The sequence below is a fragment of the Mesoplodon densirostris genome, chromosome 8 (genome assembly GCF_025265405.1).
Source record: "Mesoplodon densirostris isolate mMesDen1 chromosome 8, mMesDen1 primary haplotype, whole genome shotgun sequence".
In the NCBI taxonomy this organism is placed as follows: Eukaryota; Metazoa; Chordata; class Mammalia; order Artiodactyla; family Ziphiidae; genus Mesoplodon; species Mesoplodon densirostris.
The window spans coordinates 7,775,167-7,795,216 of record NC_082668.1 but is presented as its reverse complement, the minus strand read 5'-3'; the positions used below and the strand labels follow the sequence as shown (position 1 = coordinate 7,795,216).

Sequence of the window (20,050 nt, the reverse complement as noted above, 5' to 3'; positions counted from 1 at the left end):
TCTGTTGCTTTCTTTGTTGTTGCGGGTTGTGAGACACAGGTGGGAGCTGGGAAACCAGAGAGGAAGTGCAGCCTCCTCACATGTCTGACCTCTGCCTGAAAACATTCCCGAGCACTCGCTCCAGTATAACTGCACTGATTATCTAACCCACCCCAAAGGGAACATTTCAAAGAATTTTATAAAGGTGAAGACAGCCATATTTTCTGATAAATGTTATAAAATTACAAATTTCTTTGTACATTTACAAAGTTGCAAGAAAGCATTTTGCTCTGGGCTTCCCTGGTGGCGCAGTGGTTGAGAGTCCGCCTGCCGATGCAGGGGACGTGGGTTCGTGCCCCGGTCCGGGAGGATCCCACCTGCCGCGGAGCGGCTGGGCCCGTGAGCCATGGCCGCTGAGCCTGCGCGTCCGGAGCCTGTGCTCCGCCACGGGAGAGGCCACAGCAGTGAGAGGCCCGCATACCGCAAAAAAAAAAAAAAAAAAAAAAGAAAGCATTTTGCTCTCACTAGAAATGTTAATATGAAAGTATGATGTCCCTGTATTTACTAAAATTTTGATTTAACATGTAAAACATCAATTTGAAGGCCAGGCTCTCAGGGCAGTTTACTTCAACTCTGGGTTTTAGTGGTTGTCACAAAGCTATGGAGCTGAATGGAAGAAGGTTGTTCATGTTTCATAGATGGGTTCAAAACCCAAGGAGACTCTACATTTTCAAACTACAGGTTTAAAAACAGATTATTCTGGAATTAGTGATTATGGCTGCACAACTTTGGGTATTCGAAAAAACCACTGTATTGTACGCTTTAAAGGGGCGAATTTTACGGTATGTAAATTAAATCCAAATTACAAACAGTTTCTGTTTCCAAGTTTTTAAACAATGTGCAGGTATGAGGGGTTTTACCAGTCAAACAGTGTTGGACACAAAATCATGTGTCCATGGAAACATTCTCAAGCATCAGTTCTAACATCTTTATCTGGAAGAGGCAGGTGCAGAGAAAGTGTTTATTTTTTTCAAGCTTTTTATTGGGTGCTTAAGGCTGATCGCTGTTGATAAAAGAAATTTTCACGTATTGAGGTCTGGGGAAGTCATTCTGGCTTATACATGAGTTAACTTGAATTTTATGCTTACTAGAACAGCCTGCCTGTGGCCTATCAAACATACATTGTACATCTACTTTAATTACTAAGAAAAGGACACATTGACCAGGCATAAAGAACATCCAAGTTAAAAATAAAAATTAAATTCCTCCCTTCTTGAGATGCCAGTGTTGGTCCTCCTTCCATGATAAGACTCCCTTCCCAGGTGCCAAGGCCATACTGACTCTCTGTGTATGTGCTGATCTAGTTGTTTTTTTTGTTTGTTTGTTTTTGTTTTTTTGCGGTATGTGGGCCTCTCACTGTTGTGGCCTCTCCCATTGTGGAGCACAGGCTCCGGACGCGCAGGCTCAACGGCCATGGCTCACGGGCCCAGCTGCTCCGCAACATGTGGGATCTTCCCGGACCGGGGCACGAACCCGTGTCCCCTGCATTGGCAGGCGGACTCTCAACCACTGTGCCACCAGGGAAGCCCTGATCTAGTTGTTTTGAAACCTTGAAGGAATGCATCCCTGACTTGTTTGATGTTCTTTGTTCTGACAGGATGTAAAACAGTACTGAAATCCATGCTTCTCTGGAACAGTTTCTCAGAGTAATCTGGAGGCTGTCTTCCAGGGTATCATCCTCAGTTTGGCTCAGATAAAGCTCTTTACAATTCCTATTATGGATTGTTTATTGAGAATTTTGGTCAACGTGCTTGTCACCTGGAAAAATATCAGCCCATTGGTCTTTAAGAAGGAAAGGAAGTTAGGAAGAAAGAGGGTAGGAGGACTGATGACAGCTCTCTTCCATACCTTGCCATAAACATGGCTCGTTCTGTGGGGTTGATCTGGAACGTTTTCATGGTCACACCCAATCTCATCACCAAGTATCTATCATAAAGCTTCTCCTCTACTTGGACAATCTTGGTTTTTGAAAGTTAACACCACTGATGGCTCCTACAGCATTTTATGTGCCCTCAAGTTTTCTAGTTCTTCCCTGCCATGGTTGACCATGGATGGGCCAGTGAGTGAGTTTTGCAGGTTCTGCTGCCACTGCCGGTTTTATCATCTAATATCCTTTAAAATCAAATCTGTTCGGAGTAGCTGTTCCATCAATGGGTGCACTTACGTTGTCTTCCGCACATGACATTGTTTTTATTAAACAAAGTATGAAATGTTGGAAATATATCTTCCCTGCCATATCTTTCCTTTAGTGGCTCACACAGGAAAACAAAAGTGGTTTGTGTATTTGATTATCGGAATGGAATCCAGCAAATACCTTAAGCTGCGACGTGTAGAAACATCTGTACTTTCAGCCAACTAACTGTATAGCAAACCTCCCACACTGGGTAATTTGCTCTAACATTTTTTGTTTCGTCTAGAGCAGTGTCTTCTCTACATCTTCCAAAGGTATTTGCTGGCAAAGAAATGCCTTTCAGTCTGTCGACAGATCATTTGCTGTTCGTCGTTTCTGCCATTGTTACTACAGCAGAAAGAATAAATGTTTGCCTGGTGGTAGGTGTTTTTTGTCTTATGCTATCATGCAAGAAACTTTAAAAGAGCCTTCCAAATATTCATCATTGCTTAGGGAAATATCAAAAATCACGTCACTTTAAACATCACTGGGAAAAAGCTGCGGGGTTTGTCTTCATGTTCTGAAAACTTAGCTGCTCACCAGAGGAGTTTCCTGCTGTTATTGACGAAGACCTCAAGGCGCCCAGAGCAAGCTTCTCCAGCGACGATGGATGTGAGGGTGCTTCAAACGGTTTGGTTTTGTTTCACGTTTTATATTTGGGGCTGACTTCTTGCCAGGTCTGTACCGTGGGTGATGAGGAGCTTGTGTCAGGAGTATCACGGCTGCTACTTCTGTGGTTGCTCACCTGCTGTAGATTATGGGTGTTATTTGTAGTTTCTTTACAGGATTGTTTGGTAAGCCACTTGATTGGGAGGGTTCGTTTGTTAAAACCTAGATCATATAATCTATCAATCTACTTAACTAGACACACTCAATTCTACTAGGTCGCAACCACCGGAAGTGAGCAAATGAGGAGGGGACACTGTGTCAGCCCCCTGCCTGCAGGGCCCACATTCTCTTCCCCAGGACACCTGAGAACCATGCTGGAGGGTGGGTGCCCGGTCGAAACCGTTGTTGATGAAAAATTAATCAATAGTGATCTAAAGAAGAAATAGAGAATTTTATTTGAGCCAACTGAGGATTATAACCCGGGAGAGAGTCTTTCAGAAACCTCTGAGGACTGTTCATACACAGTTTTGAGATAAAGGATCGTACTTTAAACTCACACACTGGGGTTTTACACAAAGTTGACCTAAGATACATAGTCCAGACAAGCACATACAAAGTGAGCAACAGGTCGCCATGAGCCCTTACAGGATTGGGAAGGAAATGTAATCTTGTACGGAGTTACACTGCCGGTGTCAGAAAAGATAAAAAACGACACTGATCTTCATGATAGAGCAGGCGTTTGCACCTCTGAGAAGGCCGGCTTCATGTATAATGCAGGTGCACGCTGCCCGTTAGAGGGGGGCCCAATACGGGCAGGGAGTGTGTTATGCTTAAATTGTCTTCTCCTGCCCCCAAACATAAATTTTATTCTGCCCCCAAACATAAATTTTATTCCATCAGGATGAAGACAGCAGCATGGAGCTAGACATTAAATAGGAACAGTGCCGACTGCCCAGGGATGTGGCAAAGCCTGAGAGACGCCAGCACCCACTAGGCCCTCTGGAAGGCCCAGCGTCCCGTCACCCAACCCCCTGAGACTCCACCAGGGGGTCAGGCATGCTTGGGCCCCGGACAGGACTCTTAGGCCAAATGACTCCCGTGACCACAGGTGCATCACGCCCTGCAGAGTTCAGACTGGGCCCTGGGGCCCGTTCAGTCCCAGCCAGACCTGCAGCCCCACCCACCCCCAGCTCCTGGAGCCCCTGTGACGCCCTGTCCCATGCTGGGCATCGAGCCCAGCATGGCTCTGGTGGCTACCCAGGATGCTTCATGATGGGTAAAAACAGGCGCGTCGCCTTGAAGCCTCTCCAGAGGCCTCCGATGGGATGCCAGATGTTCCCTCCTCCTGACCTTGGGGCTGACATTACCATCTGAGGCTGTTACCCTCCCTCTGCTTCCGGAAACGGGTCTCCCCACCTGGTCAGCATCTGCACGACAGGCTCTTGCCCCTTCGGGGATGCCTCCCCCAATCCCGCCTCCAGTGTGGGGGTGTGCAGGGGCCCAGAGACCTGCAGGAAGCTGTGCGGTGTTTTAAATTGCACCCTCTGATCTAAGGGAGTCCCAGGGCCTGCTTGCTCCAGCTGAGCAGAGCTTTAGGGTTCTTCGCTCCGGACACACACACCAAGCCACAGCCCAGGGTCCCCTGATCTGACCCTGCCGCCAGGGATGCCAAGCCTGCACCGACGTGCTTGGCACTGTGCCTGGGGACCAGTTGTGTGTCTCTGGAGCTGCCCCTCAGGAAGGAAACAGCCGCCCCGCTGTCCCAGATGGTGAGGCCGCCGTCCTTCCTCAATATGGGGGTGTCCAGACCCCGTGCCCTGTTCTGGCCCTTTCTTTGCTCACCAGACTTGCACGTTCCTCATTATCAGCCAGCAGGGCACCCCCTCCTCTCCCAGCCCAGCCTGGGCTCCTCGGGTGAGAGGGAAGTAGCCGCCTGCAGACCTCTCCACGCAGACCTCTGTCAGCAGTGCCTGCGATGCTTTGGTCCCGCAGAAAGGTAAGAGGGTTTTTTATTATCATTTATGCAAAGTAGACAAGGAGAGATGCAGCTTCACAGCACCATGTCACAGCAGCTGGGGGAACCTGAGCTGCCTGAGCCCAGTGAATCAGCCCGAGCCGCCGCCAGAGGCTCCCAGGTCCGGGCGCAGCTGAGGTCGCGGAGGTAGGTGTTGCCTCTTGCCCCTCTGTCCCCATGAGCTCCTGCTGGACAGCAGCCTGGCTGGCAGGGGTCCTTGAAGGGCTGGAGCTGAGGGATGAACGGTGCGTGCCCTGCAGGGGGCGCCGCCCACCCTGTGCGGTAAAGCAGGCAGGGCAGGGAGGAGGCCTGGGTGGGGCGGGCCCTTGTTTAGGACAGCAGACCACAAGGCAGAGGGCGAACTCAGCCAGAGACACGGGGCAAAATGAGGGACACCCCCATACCGGTGGGAGGGACCATGGCCAGTGGAACCTGTGGGACGGCAGCTCAAAGGTGGGCTGTAAACGAGCGAGGGCTGAGAACCCCACCCGGGCCAACAAGGAGCCCCCAGATGAGCCATAAGCTATGTCCCGTGAACAGCACTGGGGACAAAGGCTAGTGTCGGGCCTGGAGGGGAAACTGTCTGCAGGGTCGGGAGCCTGGGGTCCCCTTTGACCTCACGGAGCAGGGATCCCACCAGGACACCAGGGCTGGAGGCCAGCTCACGTGAGGGCTCTGAAGGAAAGGCCAGGACAGGGTGCAACTAGCTTTCCCCAAAGGCAAGGGGGACTCGGGACGTAGGATCCCAGCCCCTGGCGGTTTGTGAGGCCAGGACGATGGCCCTGTGGCTGCCACAGGGGACAGTTCTCCTGCTCAGCCTCAGGGTGAAGTACACGCTGTTGAGGTCCCGCTCAGCAACCTACCGTCCAAATTTGGGGTCTCCTCCGGGAAAAGGGAGGCTATAGAGCGAGGACTTCTTTGGGGAGGATGGGCTGAGTTTCATATCGTTCCGAAAGCTTCAATAATCCTATGAAGGAATTAAAAATAACGTGCTGGAGGCCTGCATTTTTCTGGAAAATGTTCCCAAGGACTGGCTCTCGTGGTCACCTGCTGTGCAGTGACAGATACCCTAGAGGCTGCCTGGCTCCAAGGCGGAAAGGGTCTCAGTTTCTCCAGAAGTCCCCTGGGACCCCTGCAGGCTGGGGTGGTGACAGGTGTCTGTGTCGCCTCGCAAGGGAAGCTGGAAGGGGAAACGCCATTGAAACAAAAATGGATTCTAAGGGGTGGGAGGTGGCAGAATTCACATCCATAAAAAACGACCCCTCCTCTGCAGTCTCTCCTGGGACGTGGGGTGGAGAGGGGAGGCATGACTGCCAAGGTCCTGCTCAGTGATGTGCCCTCCAAATTCGAGTCGAAGCTCCTACACGGGCTGTGGAGACAGGGGAGGAAGCTGGACTCCCATGCTCTGCCCACTGCCCTGTCCTGTCCTGTCTGCTACAGGGTGGCCCGAGGGGCAGCCTCGGGGGCACAGTGCTCAGCCTCTGGACAGGCCCGGAGCTGGCAGGGGGGATGGGACATTGCTCTTTTTACTAAATCCAGGGAAAGGGGGTTCCTCAAACCAGTTTAGGGGAGGGGTGAGGTGCCCTGAAGGGGAGAGAAAGAGGCAGTGAAAGGGGCCCCCCAGGAAGCAGACCTGCAGTGCTGTCTTTGACTCCACCTGCCCCCTGGGGAGGGAAGGAGTCAGGGTGCTGCCCAGCATGGGGGGTACGGGGGTGGGGTGGGGAAGGATCAGCCCACCCCCCACAGGCGGGCCCACCCTCAGACACCCCCCCGGGTCTGCCAGTGATGCTCCTGGGGTCCAGAGAGGGTGAGAGGGAGAAGCACCTGCCAAGGTCACCCAGCAGTGACCCCCAGGCTCAAGGCTCGGGCTCAAAGCCGCGGATGGCCGAACCGTGAGCCCCGGTGCACGAGGGCTCACAGGTGGAAGCTCAGGTGCCGTTGGAAACCACCCCCGAGCTCCTTTACTTCCCCGCTGTTAAACGCTTGGTTGAAGATTGCTTTCTGTCATCCCAATAAGCTCCGCTCAGAGGATGACTGCTGCGCGGTGAGCCACCCCCAGGGATGGATGGAGTCAGCCCTGCACCGACCTGCCCTGAGGCTGCTTCTAGAGTCACTGCACAACCGGAAGGGCCTTCACCACTGCACTCATGACCCCTCACCCAACACAAGGGAAACTGAGTCCACATGGGCAGCTGTGCTGAGCTGGGTCAAGTCCTCACCTCAGCAGCATCACAGTCAGCGGACCCTCAACTCGGCTGCAAGTACAGGGCCTGGTAGGCAACGACATGGCCAGCGTCTACGCTGTATGCTCGGTTTCCTAACAGAACCTGTTGAGAGGGGATGCTGAGTGTAGTATGGACACCCGGAGCTCCAGAGGACCCGGCAACCAAGACGCGCCCATCAGCTGACACGAGCAGTGTGACCCTGCACAGGCCACGTGACTCCCCTGAGCTCCCTGTCTGTAGAAGGCGCTGTCTCTGTCCTCTGTCCAGCCTCACTGCAGTGAGGATGCTCTCAGGTTCTCTCTGGAAAAGCCTTCTGGGAACCAGTGGGTGACACACAGGTTGCAGCCGTGCCCTGCAGGGCCACCCCGTGGCTCTGGGTTCCTTGGCTGTCTGAACTTCGTGGGCCCTAAGGGCCGGGACTCTGTCCTTGGTATGCCCTTGGCTTGCACTCCCTCTGACCGCCTGGTCTCCGTCGGTCCTCCCCAAAGATGCGAGGAGCCTTGCAGCCCCGGGTAACAATGATATCACCACCATGAGGCCAGTAGGAAGCCATCAGACGGAGGGGTCTCTGGTGGCCTCACGGCCTGTCATCCACAACCCTGCCGGGAGGGTGGGTGGTCCCGAGCTGGGACACACACTGGGCATCAGGCCCCGGGCCAGCAGCTGAGGCCCCCAGGCTTCCCAGCTTCCAGCTCAGAACTAGTCTCGAGGCCAGGAACCCCCTGTCCTATCCCAGGGGCCCACCTTCCCCCACATGCCCGACCCCACTGGCCCCCTCCGCAACTTGGCCCCAGGGGTACCTGGGCTTCGCTGCACTTCCTGCTGGAGTCTCACACTACAGGTCCCCCAACCCCAAGGCCTCCCCTAGGCTGGCAGGGAGACAGGAGGGATCAGTCCTGGGTGGAGCTGGGCAAAGCAGGGAGCCGGGGCGGGGACCAGAGGGCTGGGCCTGATGACTACGATTCCAGCCAGACCCCAGGCCAGAGGGAGGGGGTGAGGCACCGCATGCAGAAAGTCCCAGACCAGAAGGTGGGTGGCAGGTTGAGACAGGGAGCTAGACTGTCTTGCTGCCCTCACTGCCCTAAGGACATGGTATGTATGTACCCAGCCCAGGGGGAAAGAGGCTTCAGGAGGAAACCAAGGAAGATCCATAAACACAGCACCTCTGAGGAGCCCTGAACACAAGGGCCCTACCGCCCCGCCACAGGCAGCTCTGAGCAGGGCTCTGCGCCCTGGACTGATTAGCGCAGCCTCTACCGTCTTTCCCCGAGGAAGAGCCGCCCCCGCCCCGGGGACCTCGGCTCCCCCTGGCTCCCGTGGTGTCCTTCCTCGCTCCTGCCTCTTCTCTGCGGAGCCCCACCCTCTGCTGTGGCCCGATCCGTGTGGCAGGTGCGATTTCTGTCCCCAATCCCTCAGGTTGGTGCATCCAAGGCTCAGATAACAAGAACTTTTTAAACATCACTCAAGGCTGAGAGGCAGACAGACATTATCTTAGCGTAAAGACAGGAGCTGGACCAGCAAGAGGTTCACCCCTGCAGCAGGAGATGGGGACAGGCCACACCTAGCGGGCAGTGCTCAGGGAGTGGTGGATTTCTCTAGGCCACCCCTGAAGTAAGAGAAACAGATCGGAGCAGGTAGAGCCGGCAGCCTCAGCCCTGCAGACGCCTGGGATCCCCCAGTGGGGCTCCTCCCTCCCACCCAAGATAGAGCAGCACTTCTCCTCCCCTCCCACCCTGGGCCACGCCTGCAGCCCCCTCGGCACCCTGCCCCCACCACTCCTCCCTTTCTCTCTTCCCAGGAGCTCCAGGCTGGAGGGGACGCCTGGAGGCCGCGCATCACCGGCCCCCTTTCTCCAAGAAGCTGAGCCAAGGCCTAGCCTGGGGCGATGACTGGCTAGGGGACACTGCAGAAACTCCCGCAGGGGGTGGGGGGGGCACCACTCTGCACATTCAGGAGACGTGAAGTCCCAGCGTCACGCTGGGGTGTAGGTCACTAGGCTTGGTGTTCTGGCCCCCACGAGACTGGTCCAGGGACACCCTCAGGACCACGCAGGGGCCTCGGCAGGACTTTGGTGGAGGGCCGCGTGGGTGCTTGGTGGGAAAGACAAGAGCTGGGGAGGTGGCACAGAGGCAGCCCAGCTGAGGCCACCAGGAGGGGACAAAAAGGTCTTCTCTAGGGTCTCATTCTGTTAAGGGCCTGAGCCTCCCCCAGGGGTTCATCCAGTCCCACCTGCTCTGGGGGCCCCTGAGGAGGCGGAGGCAAGAGTAGAGCAGCTTTATTGGCCTGACTTAGCAGCGAGAACACAGCGAAGGCGGGGCCTGTACAATCCAGCCTGGGCGGGGGTCTGGCTCCCGAGAGCCTAGTCTGGGGACCTTAGCGTCTCTCCCCCAGGCCCTCCTGGAGCCCAACTTCATCCTTGTTCTGGGTCCCTCCTGAAGTGAGGGACAGCGATTGGGTGCTGGGTCCTGGAGGGGCTGGGGAGGCGGATGGCACCTAGAGTGGACCAGAGCCGGGTCCATGCCTGCCCCGGCCGCCAGCGAGAGGCAGTTCGTGCAGGGAAGTAGGGGCGTGCAGGTGGGCAGCCAGGCTCACCACACAGAGCACTTGTGGGCAGGGTTCATGGGCGAGTCCTTGGGGCAATGGAAGGCCCGGCCGAACTCCTCGAACTGGGACACGCTGCCCAGCACCCTGGGGCAGGGGAGAGACCCACAGAGTGTGTGGCACAGGCCACCACACCCCAGATGTCCCTTCCCACCCCGACCCGCTCCCACCCCAGACACAAGGAGGGGATGAGGCCCAGGCAGGCAGGGGGGTGTACCTGTAGTGCTCAGGTGCGTGCTTGTCCGTCAGCACCTGCAGGTAGATGGACTGCGACCGCCGCTTGATGCACCAGTTCTGCGCCAGGAGCGGGGTGGAGGGGAGGAGTGGGGACATGAGGCCAGGCGTCCACTGACGAAGCCCTGCACACTAGGCCTCGATCCCCCACCAGAACCCACAGGGCTCTCGGAGGGGTGGCTGATGGGAGATGGGCTAGAAGCTGTGCCCCCTCCCCGCCCCCACTGGCCCCCGCCCGCACACCTGGGCAAAGGCGATGAAGAAGAGCTGATTGTGCGTGTACTTGAGCCGGTGCAGCGGGTGCTCGGGGCCGTGCTCGCGCACCCACTTCTGATAGGCCTGGGGGCGCAGAGCATGGAGCTGCGGTGCCCACAACGGGGCCACCTGGCACCCTCCACTCAGTCAGCTCTGCACACCACCCACCCTGCTGAACCCCCCGGACCCCTCCCTTCTTCCCTCCCCAGAAGGCTAACCCCAGGCAGGTGCCACCCCCTCCAGGCAGCCCTCTTTGCTCTCCTGGAAGGCAGGGGTCCTAGGAGTCCCTCTTCCAGTGGACCCTGTGCCCAGCACAGCACCTCCCCTCCAAGACCAGAGCTCACCAGGATGGGGAGGGAGGGATGGCTAGCCCAGTGCTCAGTGCCGCCCCCCTACTCCTCCCTCGGGGATCCAGGGCCAGGCAGGGGCAGCTCACATGGTAGGCGAGCTTGAGGCCGCCCATGTCCGCAATGTTCTCTCCAAGGGTGTGCTTCCCATTCACCTGGCGAGAGGGGAAGAGGTTGGAGGCCGCCCAGGGCCCTCTGGCCTCCTTCGGGCCTCGCCTCCCTGGGCCCTGCCTCCACCCACCTGCCCTTTCCCAGGGGGTTTGGGTAGGACTCCCCCACTTTGTGCCCCACGTGCGTGTGAGTCTGTGCGAACTCATTCTCTCGCCCAAGTCAGTGTGCACGTAGACCCTGGCGGGTGTGCACGGAGCTTGGCGCTGGGTTTGTTCAGGCACGTGAGTGTGCATGGAGGTGTGCGGGCTCCTAGTCTGCACTGGCCAGGCCTGAGGGGCCCAGGGGGCAGCGAGGGGGCCTCACCCGCTGGTTGTAGACGGTGAAGTTGTCGTAGAGGTGGACGATGCACTCGGCCTTGCGCAGGAAGCGGCTGTGGGAGTCCTCGGTCCACCAGTGCAGCAGGTTGCCCGAGCGGTCATACTGGCCTCCTGTGGGCAGCGGGGAGGGGAGGGCGGGCCGAGACTGGCCTTCACCGCAGAGCCCGGCTGGGCACCAAGGCCCTCCCCACCCACCAGCCAACAGGCACAGGGGAGCCGCGGGGCCTCCACTGGCCCTCACCACCCTGCCCGCCACTGCCGGTCCTCCGCCACCCCTCAGACCGCCCGCAGGCCTCACCCCAGTCATCGTAGCCATGGGTCAGCTCGTGCCCGATGATGGTGCCGATGCCCCCGTAGTTCAGAGACCTGGGCCCGTGGTAGCAGTGTCAGGCCCCACCCTCACCCGCCCTCTGAGAGCCCCGCCGAGCCGCTGCCCAGGCCTCAGGAGGCCCTGGCCAGGCCACGAGGTAGCCCAGGGAGGCCAGTGACTGCACGGTCCCAGGACGCTTGTGCCTCAGCTTCCTCGTGGGGTATGTAAAAGGGGCCAGTGATACCTGTGCAGCTGCCTTTTAGGAAATAACATCTAACAGAGCAGGGCTGCGGGGAGGAGACAGGGTTGGAGGGAGACAGGAGGGAAACTGAGGCACCCCACGTGGGATTTGGCCTTTTTCCTCATCACTGGGATTGTTCCAGTTTTGCAACACCCAAAGAAGCCTCAAACCAGGTAAGGGGGACTCAGGACATTTAAAAGAATGAAAAAAAAAAACCTACACATTTTTCTAAATAACCAAAGATGAAGTGGGACTATGGGGGCCCAGGGCTGCAGCTGTCATGACTGCGGTGCCCAGCCCAGGCATGAGGCCATCTGAGCAGTCCCCACCCACCCCGCAGACCAGGCCACGGCCGTGGCTCTGGCTCATGCTGGGTTCCCTACTCACTGTGGAAAGTCAGGGTCGTACAGTGTAGGCTGCAGGATTCCAGCGGGGAACACTGCAGGGAGGGCACGGTCAGCGGGAGACCCTCCCCACCTCCAGGCCCTGCCCCTTGTCTGGACACACCCCTTACCCATCTGGTTCTTGTTGGGTAGGTAGTAGGCATTGAGCGCCTGTGGGGGTAGAAGCCACCTGTGGAGCGAGGCTGGGGTCACTGGGGGCACCCACACTCCCTCCCCTCCAACCCCCACCTCCCAGTCTCCTCCTCCTTAAAGGATGCCCTGGGGTCCCAGCCTACAGCTCTATCCTGGGCCTCCCCCGGGCTGATCCCACGCCCTGACGGCCCCCACTCGCACCCTGTGCAGGCCTGGTCCTCACTCCCCACCAGCATGTCTGTGAGGCATCAGCCTCCTGGCGTTGGTAAGGAACACTGTCCCTGTGGCACCCCATGGCACACCTGACCCCCCAGCTCCAGGCCAGGTACCCACGTGGACTTGTCCACCTCCTGCCGGATCTTCTTGACTGAGAGCTGGATGCTGAAACGGATGCTGTTCAAGATGTTCTTGAAGTAGGTCTTCTCATGGACCTCAAACTGCATGGGGGATGGCAGCTCTCAGCGGCAGGCCGGGGCAGGGCCAGGCCAGCGCCCAGCAGGTCCCACGCCCTCCCAGCGTCCGTCAGCTGAGAGCTGTGGCTCCTTCTCTGTGGTGGTGGTTGGTCTCCATGGGGGTCTTGGCCATGGGCCTGGAGAAGCCTGATGGGTCAGGCTGGGTAGGGCAGGGGCAGGCCCACCTCATACTCCTTGTCCACAGCCTCGGGTTTGAGCAGGAAGTCCGGGTAGCCCACCATCACCATCATGTACTGGAGCTGCAGGTGAGAGGGTGGTGAGTGGGCCAGGGCCTCAGGAGGTAGCCTTCCACCCCTCTAAGGGAGAAAGCTCCTGGGCCAGCATAGGGGTGGGGCTCAGGCAAAGGGGAAAGCAGGCTGGGTGATGCCAACTCCACAAGAGGCGTCTTTGTCTCTTTTGTTATCCCAGCACTTGGCACACAGTAGGCACTTAATATGTGATTGTGGAACCAACAAATGGGAAAAGGGTCCCACGTCACCTTGGCCCGAGCGGCCGCCTTGGTCTCAGCATCCATCCAGTCCAGCTCCTCCAGGCGCTGGCCCAAGATGTACTTGATGTCCTCTACCAGCTGCTGTACCTGCAGGGTCGGGGGTCAGGAATCGAGGGTCAACCCAGGAGGCCTTAGCTCTGAGCCCCCAGCACCTGGAGTAAGGGGTACCCCCTAATCATTCAGCACCACTTCCTAAGCCCAGGACTTGCTGCTCAGCATTCCTAAGGCCATCCCACTGAGCATGGCAGAGCAGGGAGGGCAGGAGCTTGGTGGGGAGAGGGTCCTGCAGCTGACAAACCAGGTAGGCTTCCTGGAGGAGAAAGCCTGGTGAGGAGTAGCCTGGAGGCTCAGAGAGGGCCGAGCCCTCAGCTGAGCCCGGTGCCCTTGGCTGCAGGGGGATGTGCAGGGCTCCCCATGCTCCTCATGCTTGGACCAAGGCCATGCAAGAACTTCATGCCCATCTCAGGACCCGCACCCCTACCCTCAAGGCCAGGGCAGCCTGACCTTGGCCTTGCTGGCAGCTGAGAAGTGCTCATGTACAAAGAGGGCACCGAGCGCCATGCCAAAGTGACGGTTGGCCTGGCCCAGGCAGACACGGGCCAGCTCCTGTGGCTTGTCGCTGCCCTCCATCTCCCGTGCCAGCTCGTGCAGGGCCTCTCGGAACGGTGGGGACAGGTGCTCACTCAGGACCACCACCACGCGCCACACCAGGTAGTTGTGTAGGATCCTGAGGGCCAGGTGAAGCAGCTGGGTGTCCCGACAGGCTCACGTGTGCGGGCGCCCCAGCCCCCAGCCCCCAGCCTAGGGCGGGACCAAGCACCTGCACAGGACTGAGGGTCATTCCAGGTACTCCCAGCCCCAGTCAGGGAGGAGGGCTGGGCCCACACGCAGCAGACCCATCTCAGGCCACCGAGCAGAGCGCCTGAGGCTGACGGGGCACCGGCCAGCACTGGTTTCTGACTCGCCGTGGGGTGGGAGGATGACCACTTGGGGTGACTGCCTGCCTCAGAACTGGCCTCGAGAGGCCTCAGGTCCTTCCCAAGCGGGGCAGAGACCAGGGAGGCTTTCCTCAATGTGGCCCCGGGGGGGCAGAGTTGCGGCCACAATTTCCCCTTCTGACTTCAGACTCACTCAAGCCTCACCATCCCCACATGAGGAAACCGCAGCTCGGGAAGCTCACAGCTCTGCCCAGGGTCCCACAGAGTAGGTGGGACAGCCAGGTCTGAACCTAGGGGTCTGGACTCCTTTTCCGGTGCTCCTTGCCTGCCTCCCCAGAGTGGGTGGATACCAGACAGAGGCGGAGGCAGAAATTCAAAGCTCTCCAAGCAGATAGGTCTGGGATGCGGGGTGGGGTGGGGGGGCGGGGCGGGCTGGGGGGCAGGCGGGCAGCAGGCGGGTGACGGGCAGCTGTACCTGCGGGGTGTGGAGCGGATGAGCTGGGACACCTGCTGCATATAGTCTGTAGCCAGAAGCACCAGCTCCTCATCCTCTGCGAAGTCCTCCTGGAAGATCTGGTCCAGTAGCCACTTCCACCGCAGCTGTGGGACCACGGATGGGGACAGTGGGGTGGGGTGGCAGGGACCACAGAAGACAGGGAGGGGGTCAGGTAGAGGCAACAAGAGGACATGTGAGTCCATGGCCATGGAAGGCCTTGCTCATCCCTGGGGAGGGGACAGCCCAGGAGTCCCAAGATCAGCGCCTCCCCGACCAGGGCTGGGTCACACTCACGTGGGGGGTGATCTTCTGCAGCTGCCCCAGTGTCACCTTGTTGTATATGGAGCTAACATCTCGCCGGAGGTCATCATACTCTGACACTGTGATCTGGGGATGGAGGGCGGAGTTGACCAAGCCCCGCCCAGTGCTCCCCGCCCCCGGCACACAGCAGTCGCCCTGCTCACGTTGGCCAGCTGCTGCTCCAGCTGCAGGATCTCCTGGGCCTTCTGCTCCACAGCCTCAGCACCCAAGAGGCTGAGCAGGCGCTCCATGAACACCCGGTACGCTGCCAGGATCTGCACCAGGAGGGGCACGGCAAGGATGCAGTCGGTGCCAGGCCCTGGTCCAGGCCGCCCGGAGCCCCAGGCCTTCCCTGAACCCCATCCCATGTTCCCACACCTTCTCACTCTCCTCATCCTGAGCTAAGTACAGGGTCCTCTCTGGCAGGGTGAGCCCATCCTGGTCAATCTGTGGAGAGAGAAGGGGGACAGAGATCAACTCTCCCGGCTCCTGCGAACAGACTGAATTCCCATCCAAAAGGGCGCACTGAGGACACGGCCAGACATCCACTGTCACCAGCCCGGGGAGCATAAAGACAGTAGCCCCTCCCTCATTCCAGAGAAGCTGGTCTAGGCCCACACACCCGACTGGCCTGGGGACAGAGGGGGGCGCCCCCCACCTTTCCTCCTGTAACCCTGTCCTTTCCCTACCTGTGAGGGGCGCACTGACACTTGGTCCCCCGCCCCGCAGGCATTCCAGCCCGCCCCAGCCCGACAGGCCTGTCACCACAGCCCATCAGTACACCCCTCCCTCCGAGCTCTCGCCGCCGCCAGAGGGCTGGGAAATTGCGGCTCCCGCGGCTCTGCTAAACACCGCAATTACTCGAGGGAAATTACTTGCGCCCTCCTCCCGCGCTCTGCCGGTGCGAGCTCCCTTCCATTCCTCTACCCTCCCCTCCCCTTCTGCACCCGTCTTCTGGGCGCATAGGGAGCGCGGGGCAGGCGTGCCAGGCCGAGGCACCCCTAGTTCCTAGCCGCTTGTGGGGTGCCCGGTGCGGGAGGGGGGGGTGCACTCACACGGATGACGTAGCGCGAGGAATTCCTGTCGTCCAGACTGACGGTGAGCGAGAAGAGCGCGGCGGCGCTGTACACGCCCTGAGCCTTGTACAGCAGCCGGTTGAGGTCCCAGGGCGACGCCGCCCCCGGGCGCTCCGCCGCGCCACCCAGGTCCCAGCCCCCGCAGTCCTCGATGACCTCGAGCATGGGCCGCGGGCCGAGCCGTTCGATTTCACGCATGTCCAGGCAGGAGCGGAAGAAAGCGCGCACCTTGCGCTGGGCTGCGCCGCCGGGCCCGCCCCCGGACCGCGCCAGCAAGCGCCGCAGGCGCTCCTCGTTCTGCTCGCCGATGGCCGCGATGGTGCCGTAGGTGAGCTTGTCGTCCGGGATGGCGTGGCGCCGCAGCCAGCCGCCGCACGCGAAGGAGTAGAAGTCCTGGCACGGGTCTATGCTGGCGTCCAGGTTGGAGGCCAAGAAGCGGGCGGCGCGCGCGAAGGCCTTTCGCTCCGGGCAGCCCTCGGAGCAGGTGGCGCCTCCCGCCGCTCCCGGGCCCAGGTACTTGAGAGCCAGCATGGAGGCCAGGATGGCACAGAGGCCCGCGGCGAACACCAGCCCCGACAGCAGGCACACCTCGCGCCGGTTCCAGCGCGGCAGCCCGGCCCGGGCCCCGGGGGCGCTGCGCCCCGCACTCAGCGGGAAGCCGGGGGGCAGCGAAGTTCCCCGCGCGCCTCCCCCACTGCACCGGCTCACGTACTTGACCTCCTGGAACTCGTCGTAGTGTGCTGTCATCGAATACGGGGCCTCCATGGCGCCGCGGACACCACCGCGCAGCCCTTGGCGATCTCCGCTACAGGATACTACCGGCCGCCAGGCTCCTACCGGGCCGGCGCATGGTCCCCCAGGGCCGCAGCTGCGGGAAAGGTAGATACAGGCTCAGAAGGGTACTGGGGCTCGACGGGGTCCACGAGCACGACGAGGAAGGGCACAGGCCTAGGTCCAAAGGCTGGAGGCCACCCCGAGTCCCCAACAACGAGTGGGCCTGGGGCCTGGCCTCCCTGCGCCACTCGGAGAATGAAGGAAGGGGACCGCTCAGAGTGGCCACCATCTACCACACTGCACAGTGGGGTCCTTTAACCTCCCCTCTCCCCGCATGCATATGCCCGCCGCAGGTTTGGGAGGCCCGTAATAAAGCAGGGGAGCACCGAGCATGGGGCCTGGCACGTAGCAGGCCTTCAATGAAAGGCTGTTTCTCTTCTCTTTGCATTTCTTGTTCCGGACCTGCTACAGCCAAGGCCAGGTGGGGGGAGGGGAAAAGCGGAGGCAGGGGAAAGGAGGTGCGGTCAGTGCCGCTTCTATGCAGACCCTGAAGCCGCCTTCAGCTTTCCGCACTGGAACTAGACGCTCAAGAAAGCGACTAAAGAACCAAACTTTGTCCTCGCGGATGTCCGCAGAGCCCTCCCCAGCCCTGTCTTCTCTATTCAATGGCCAGAACGCCCACAAGTCCCGTTCCCAAGCGGCCCGCGCCGGCGCGCCATCCCGCCCAGGATCAGGGAGAAAGCCCCGACGGCCCTAAAGGACCCGGAACCGGTTTCGTCCCCCGTCCTCGCCCTGGGCCACTCCCGGCTTCAACAGGTTCTCCCCGGAACCCAAACTTGGGCGAAGTTTCATCCCCGGCGCAGAGCGAGCTGGCCCCGCGCGCCCCGAGCCCTGGGTGCGGAGCCTCCCGCGCCGCGCAGTCCGCGGAGCCAGAGAACCAAGCCCGGGAGTCGCAGCCGCAGCCTGAGCCGGAGCTGCGGGGACGCAGACAAAGCCTGGAGGCTCGGCGCGGCGGTGGCGGCGGAGGTGGTGGTTGATGTGGCCGCGGCGGCCGCGGGCTCGGGTGCCACTTACCCGGCAGGTGCGCGCCCGGGCGGAGCGGGAACAGAGCGGATCGAGCCCGAGCCGGGGCCGGGGCCGGGGCCGGGGCCGGAGCCGGAGCCGGGACAGAGCTGGGCGGGCGGCCGCTCTCTCCGTGCGCCCGCCGCCTCCTCTGCTGCCGTGCCTCGCTGCGCCGCCCGCCGGCCCCGAGGGAGGGGGCGCGCGGGCGGCTCCACCCTCCTCCGCCCGCCCCCCAGCGCTCCCTCCTTCTTTCTGCCTCCATCCCGGCTACCTGTCAGCTCTGTGGCAGCTCTGGGGCGGGGAAGGAGGCTTCGGGAACACGCTCCCAAGGGTCTAGCACAGGCCCTGGGCTCCGGGGATTCCAGCCCCAAGAGGAGTGAGGGCCTCAGGTCCCCTCCGCTCCGGTGCTTCCGCTCAGGGATGCCTACCAACCCGCCTGAAAGAGGCTCAAGCTGAAAATAAAGAAGCTAGTGGGCCAGCCCAGCCCACAGGACGGGAGCACCGTGCAGGGAGGACTCACTGAAAGGCTGTGGGGTGCGCTGAAATCGCGCCTGTACCGCCTGGCACAGCGCCTGGACCAGAGGGGTTTCAGTAAGGGGCTTTCCGGGTCCTCCCTTTTAGCTCCTGCCCATGCCCAGCCCTCCCCTGGGGACACGTCGGGGTGTTGGTTGGCAGTGGTGGAGGAAGAGCCCCAGAGGCTGCTGCAAGAAGGGGCCGCAGCGCTGAGACCGCGCACCTCCCCAGACCTTGACTGGCCTTGGTACCCACTGCTCTGAAAGCACCTGGGGTAGGCGGTGGAGTGGAGCCGGGGGACCAACTAGAGACTAACGAAAGAGCCGGCCTTGCAGGAGCCAGGGGGGACTATGAATTGATCCACCCACTCCTTTCTTCCGGTTCAACTTGCTTTCTTAATGTGGGAGCTCCCTCCCACGACTCCCAGCCCCTGGACACAAGGCCTGCTTCTGCCAGGCTCACTCACCGCTGTACCCACAGGGAACTTGGAGCTTCTTGGATGAATGATACTATTTCTGTGACCCACGTTTTTTCCGTCCTGCCCTACCCATCTCTCTGCTTCCAGCATCCTTAGCAGGGGACCTCACAAAAACACCAGCACTCTCAGGCCTGACGGTTCCAGCTTGCAAGACTGATCTAAACAACCTTAGAGACAGCCCAAGACTGCTATGGAGCCCCATCTGATAAAAGCCACAACAAGGCAGGAAATAAAGGACCCAATACCCTGTCCCCTCCCTGAGGCTGCTCATCAGCCTGGCTACTGGCCACTGGCCCTGAGTGGCCACCTCTGCCCCCATCCTGCCTGTCCCTTTTCTGTCCAACCGTCCACCTCTGAGCTACCACTCTGGATACTCTGTGCCTCCATCTCCGGCCATCTCAGGGTCCTCCTTTGACCCATGAGTTCTTCTTGCGTCCAGTTAATTCTACCTAGGGGAGGTGGAATTATGTAAACTGTGGTGATTCCATAAAGGGGGAGGGGAGGGCAGGGCGGTGGCAAAGTGTCTCTTTGTGCTTTTAATCTGCATTTTTCCCTCAACGTTTTTGTCTCCAGGAGGATAATTTTCCAGCCTTTTCAGGTCCTGATTGGTATCATTTCTCCAGCAATGACAGCTTTTTATTTTCCCTGAAATGAATGCCGCGAAATTTCCAAGAAATATAAAAATGGATATTGTCTCAGGGAGTCGACTCTCTTCCGACAGAAAGGCACAAAGGCAAACATGCTTCCCCAGGGACTCTGCTGCTCCAGTCACTGAGGGGTGGGGCACCCAGGCCCTCAGCTCCTCCTCCATCCCCCCTCCCTCCCAGGGCAGCTGTAGGAACCCCCTCCTGGCCATCCCTCTCCCAGACTCTCAGCTGCCATTGATCTGTTCATCTGCCTCCCAGCTCCCCGGCCAGGCCACTGTCTGCCTGCCTGGCTCCATCTTGCGTCTCTGTACAGCACCTCATCCCTCACCGCAGCCCAGAGGCTCCCCCAGGCCTGAGCGCACCCACTAGGACCCACGGGACCTGACTGGGGGCTGGGCCCATGACCACTCAGTCCTAGTCCGGCTGCACCGCCCACCAATAAGGAGTGACCAGGCCCCGCCTCCTGGGCCCTTCTATCCCTCCTCAGAAAGGAAAGCTGCTCGGAGGGCGCTAGGCATCTGGCCCCCAGCTTCCTCACTCTCCTTGTGAATCTCACGGTGTCCCCTCTCGTTGTCAGAATGACTCCCCGACTGAGGAGCAGGAGAATGGCAGGACACGGCCAAGCCCTGAGGAGGCAGCTGGCTGCCTGGTTTGGGGCAGGGAGGGCAGGGGAGCACTGGCCGGAGCTGGCCGGAGAGAGAAAGGGGCGCAGCGCTAGGGGCAGAAGTGAGGGG

The 20,050-nt window shown here is 59.9% G+C and overlaps 1 protein-coding gene across 2 annotated transcripts; it reads right to left on the bottom strand.

Moving 5' to 3' along the window:
- Nucleotides 1-9,645: 9,645 nt before the first annotated feature.
- Nucleotides 9,646-16,607, bottom strand: ECEL1 (endothelin converting enzyme like 1). 2 transcript variants are annotated; one of them, XM_060106689.1, is made up of 17 exons: nucleotides 15,822-16,607; nucleotides 15,145-15,213; nucleotides 14,931-15,041; nucleotides 14,761-14,853; nucleotides 14,446-14,570; nucleotides 13,537-13,759; nucleotides 13,021-13,119; nucleotides 12,707-12,781; nucleotides 12,403-12,506; nucleotides 12,048-12,106; nucleotides 11,921-11,972; nucleotides 11,281-11,348; nucleotides 10,969-11,093; nucleotides 10,584-10,649; nucleotides 10,136-10,231; nucleotides 9,876-9,952; nucleotides 9,646-9,745 (listed from the first exon to the last, which is right to left on the bottom strand). In XM_060106689.1, exons 1-17 carry the CDS (start codon nucleotides 16,605-16,607, stop codon nucleotides 9,646-9,648), a joined length of 2,328 nt encoding a protein of 775 aa, XP_059962672.1. The 2 variants fall into 2 exon arrangements, with proteins under 2 accessions (XP_059962672.1, XP_059962674.1); XM_060106691.1 differs by having other exon boundaries at nucleotides 12,409-12,506.
- Between the last annotated feature and the right edge of the window lie 3,443 nt (nucleotides 16,608-20,050).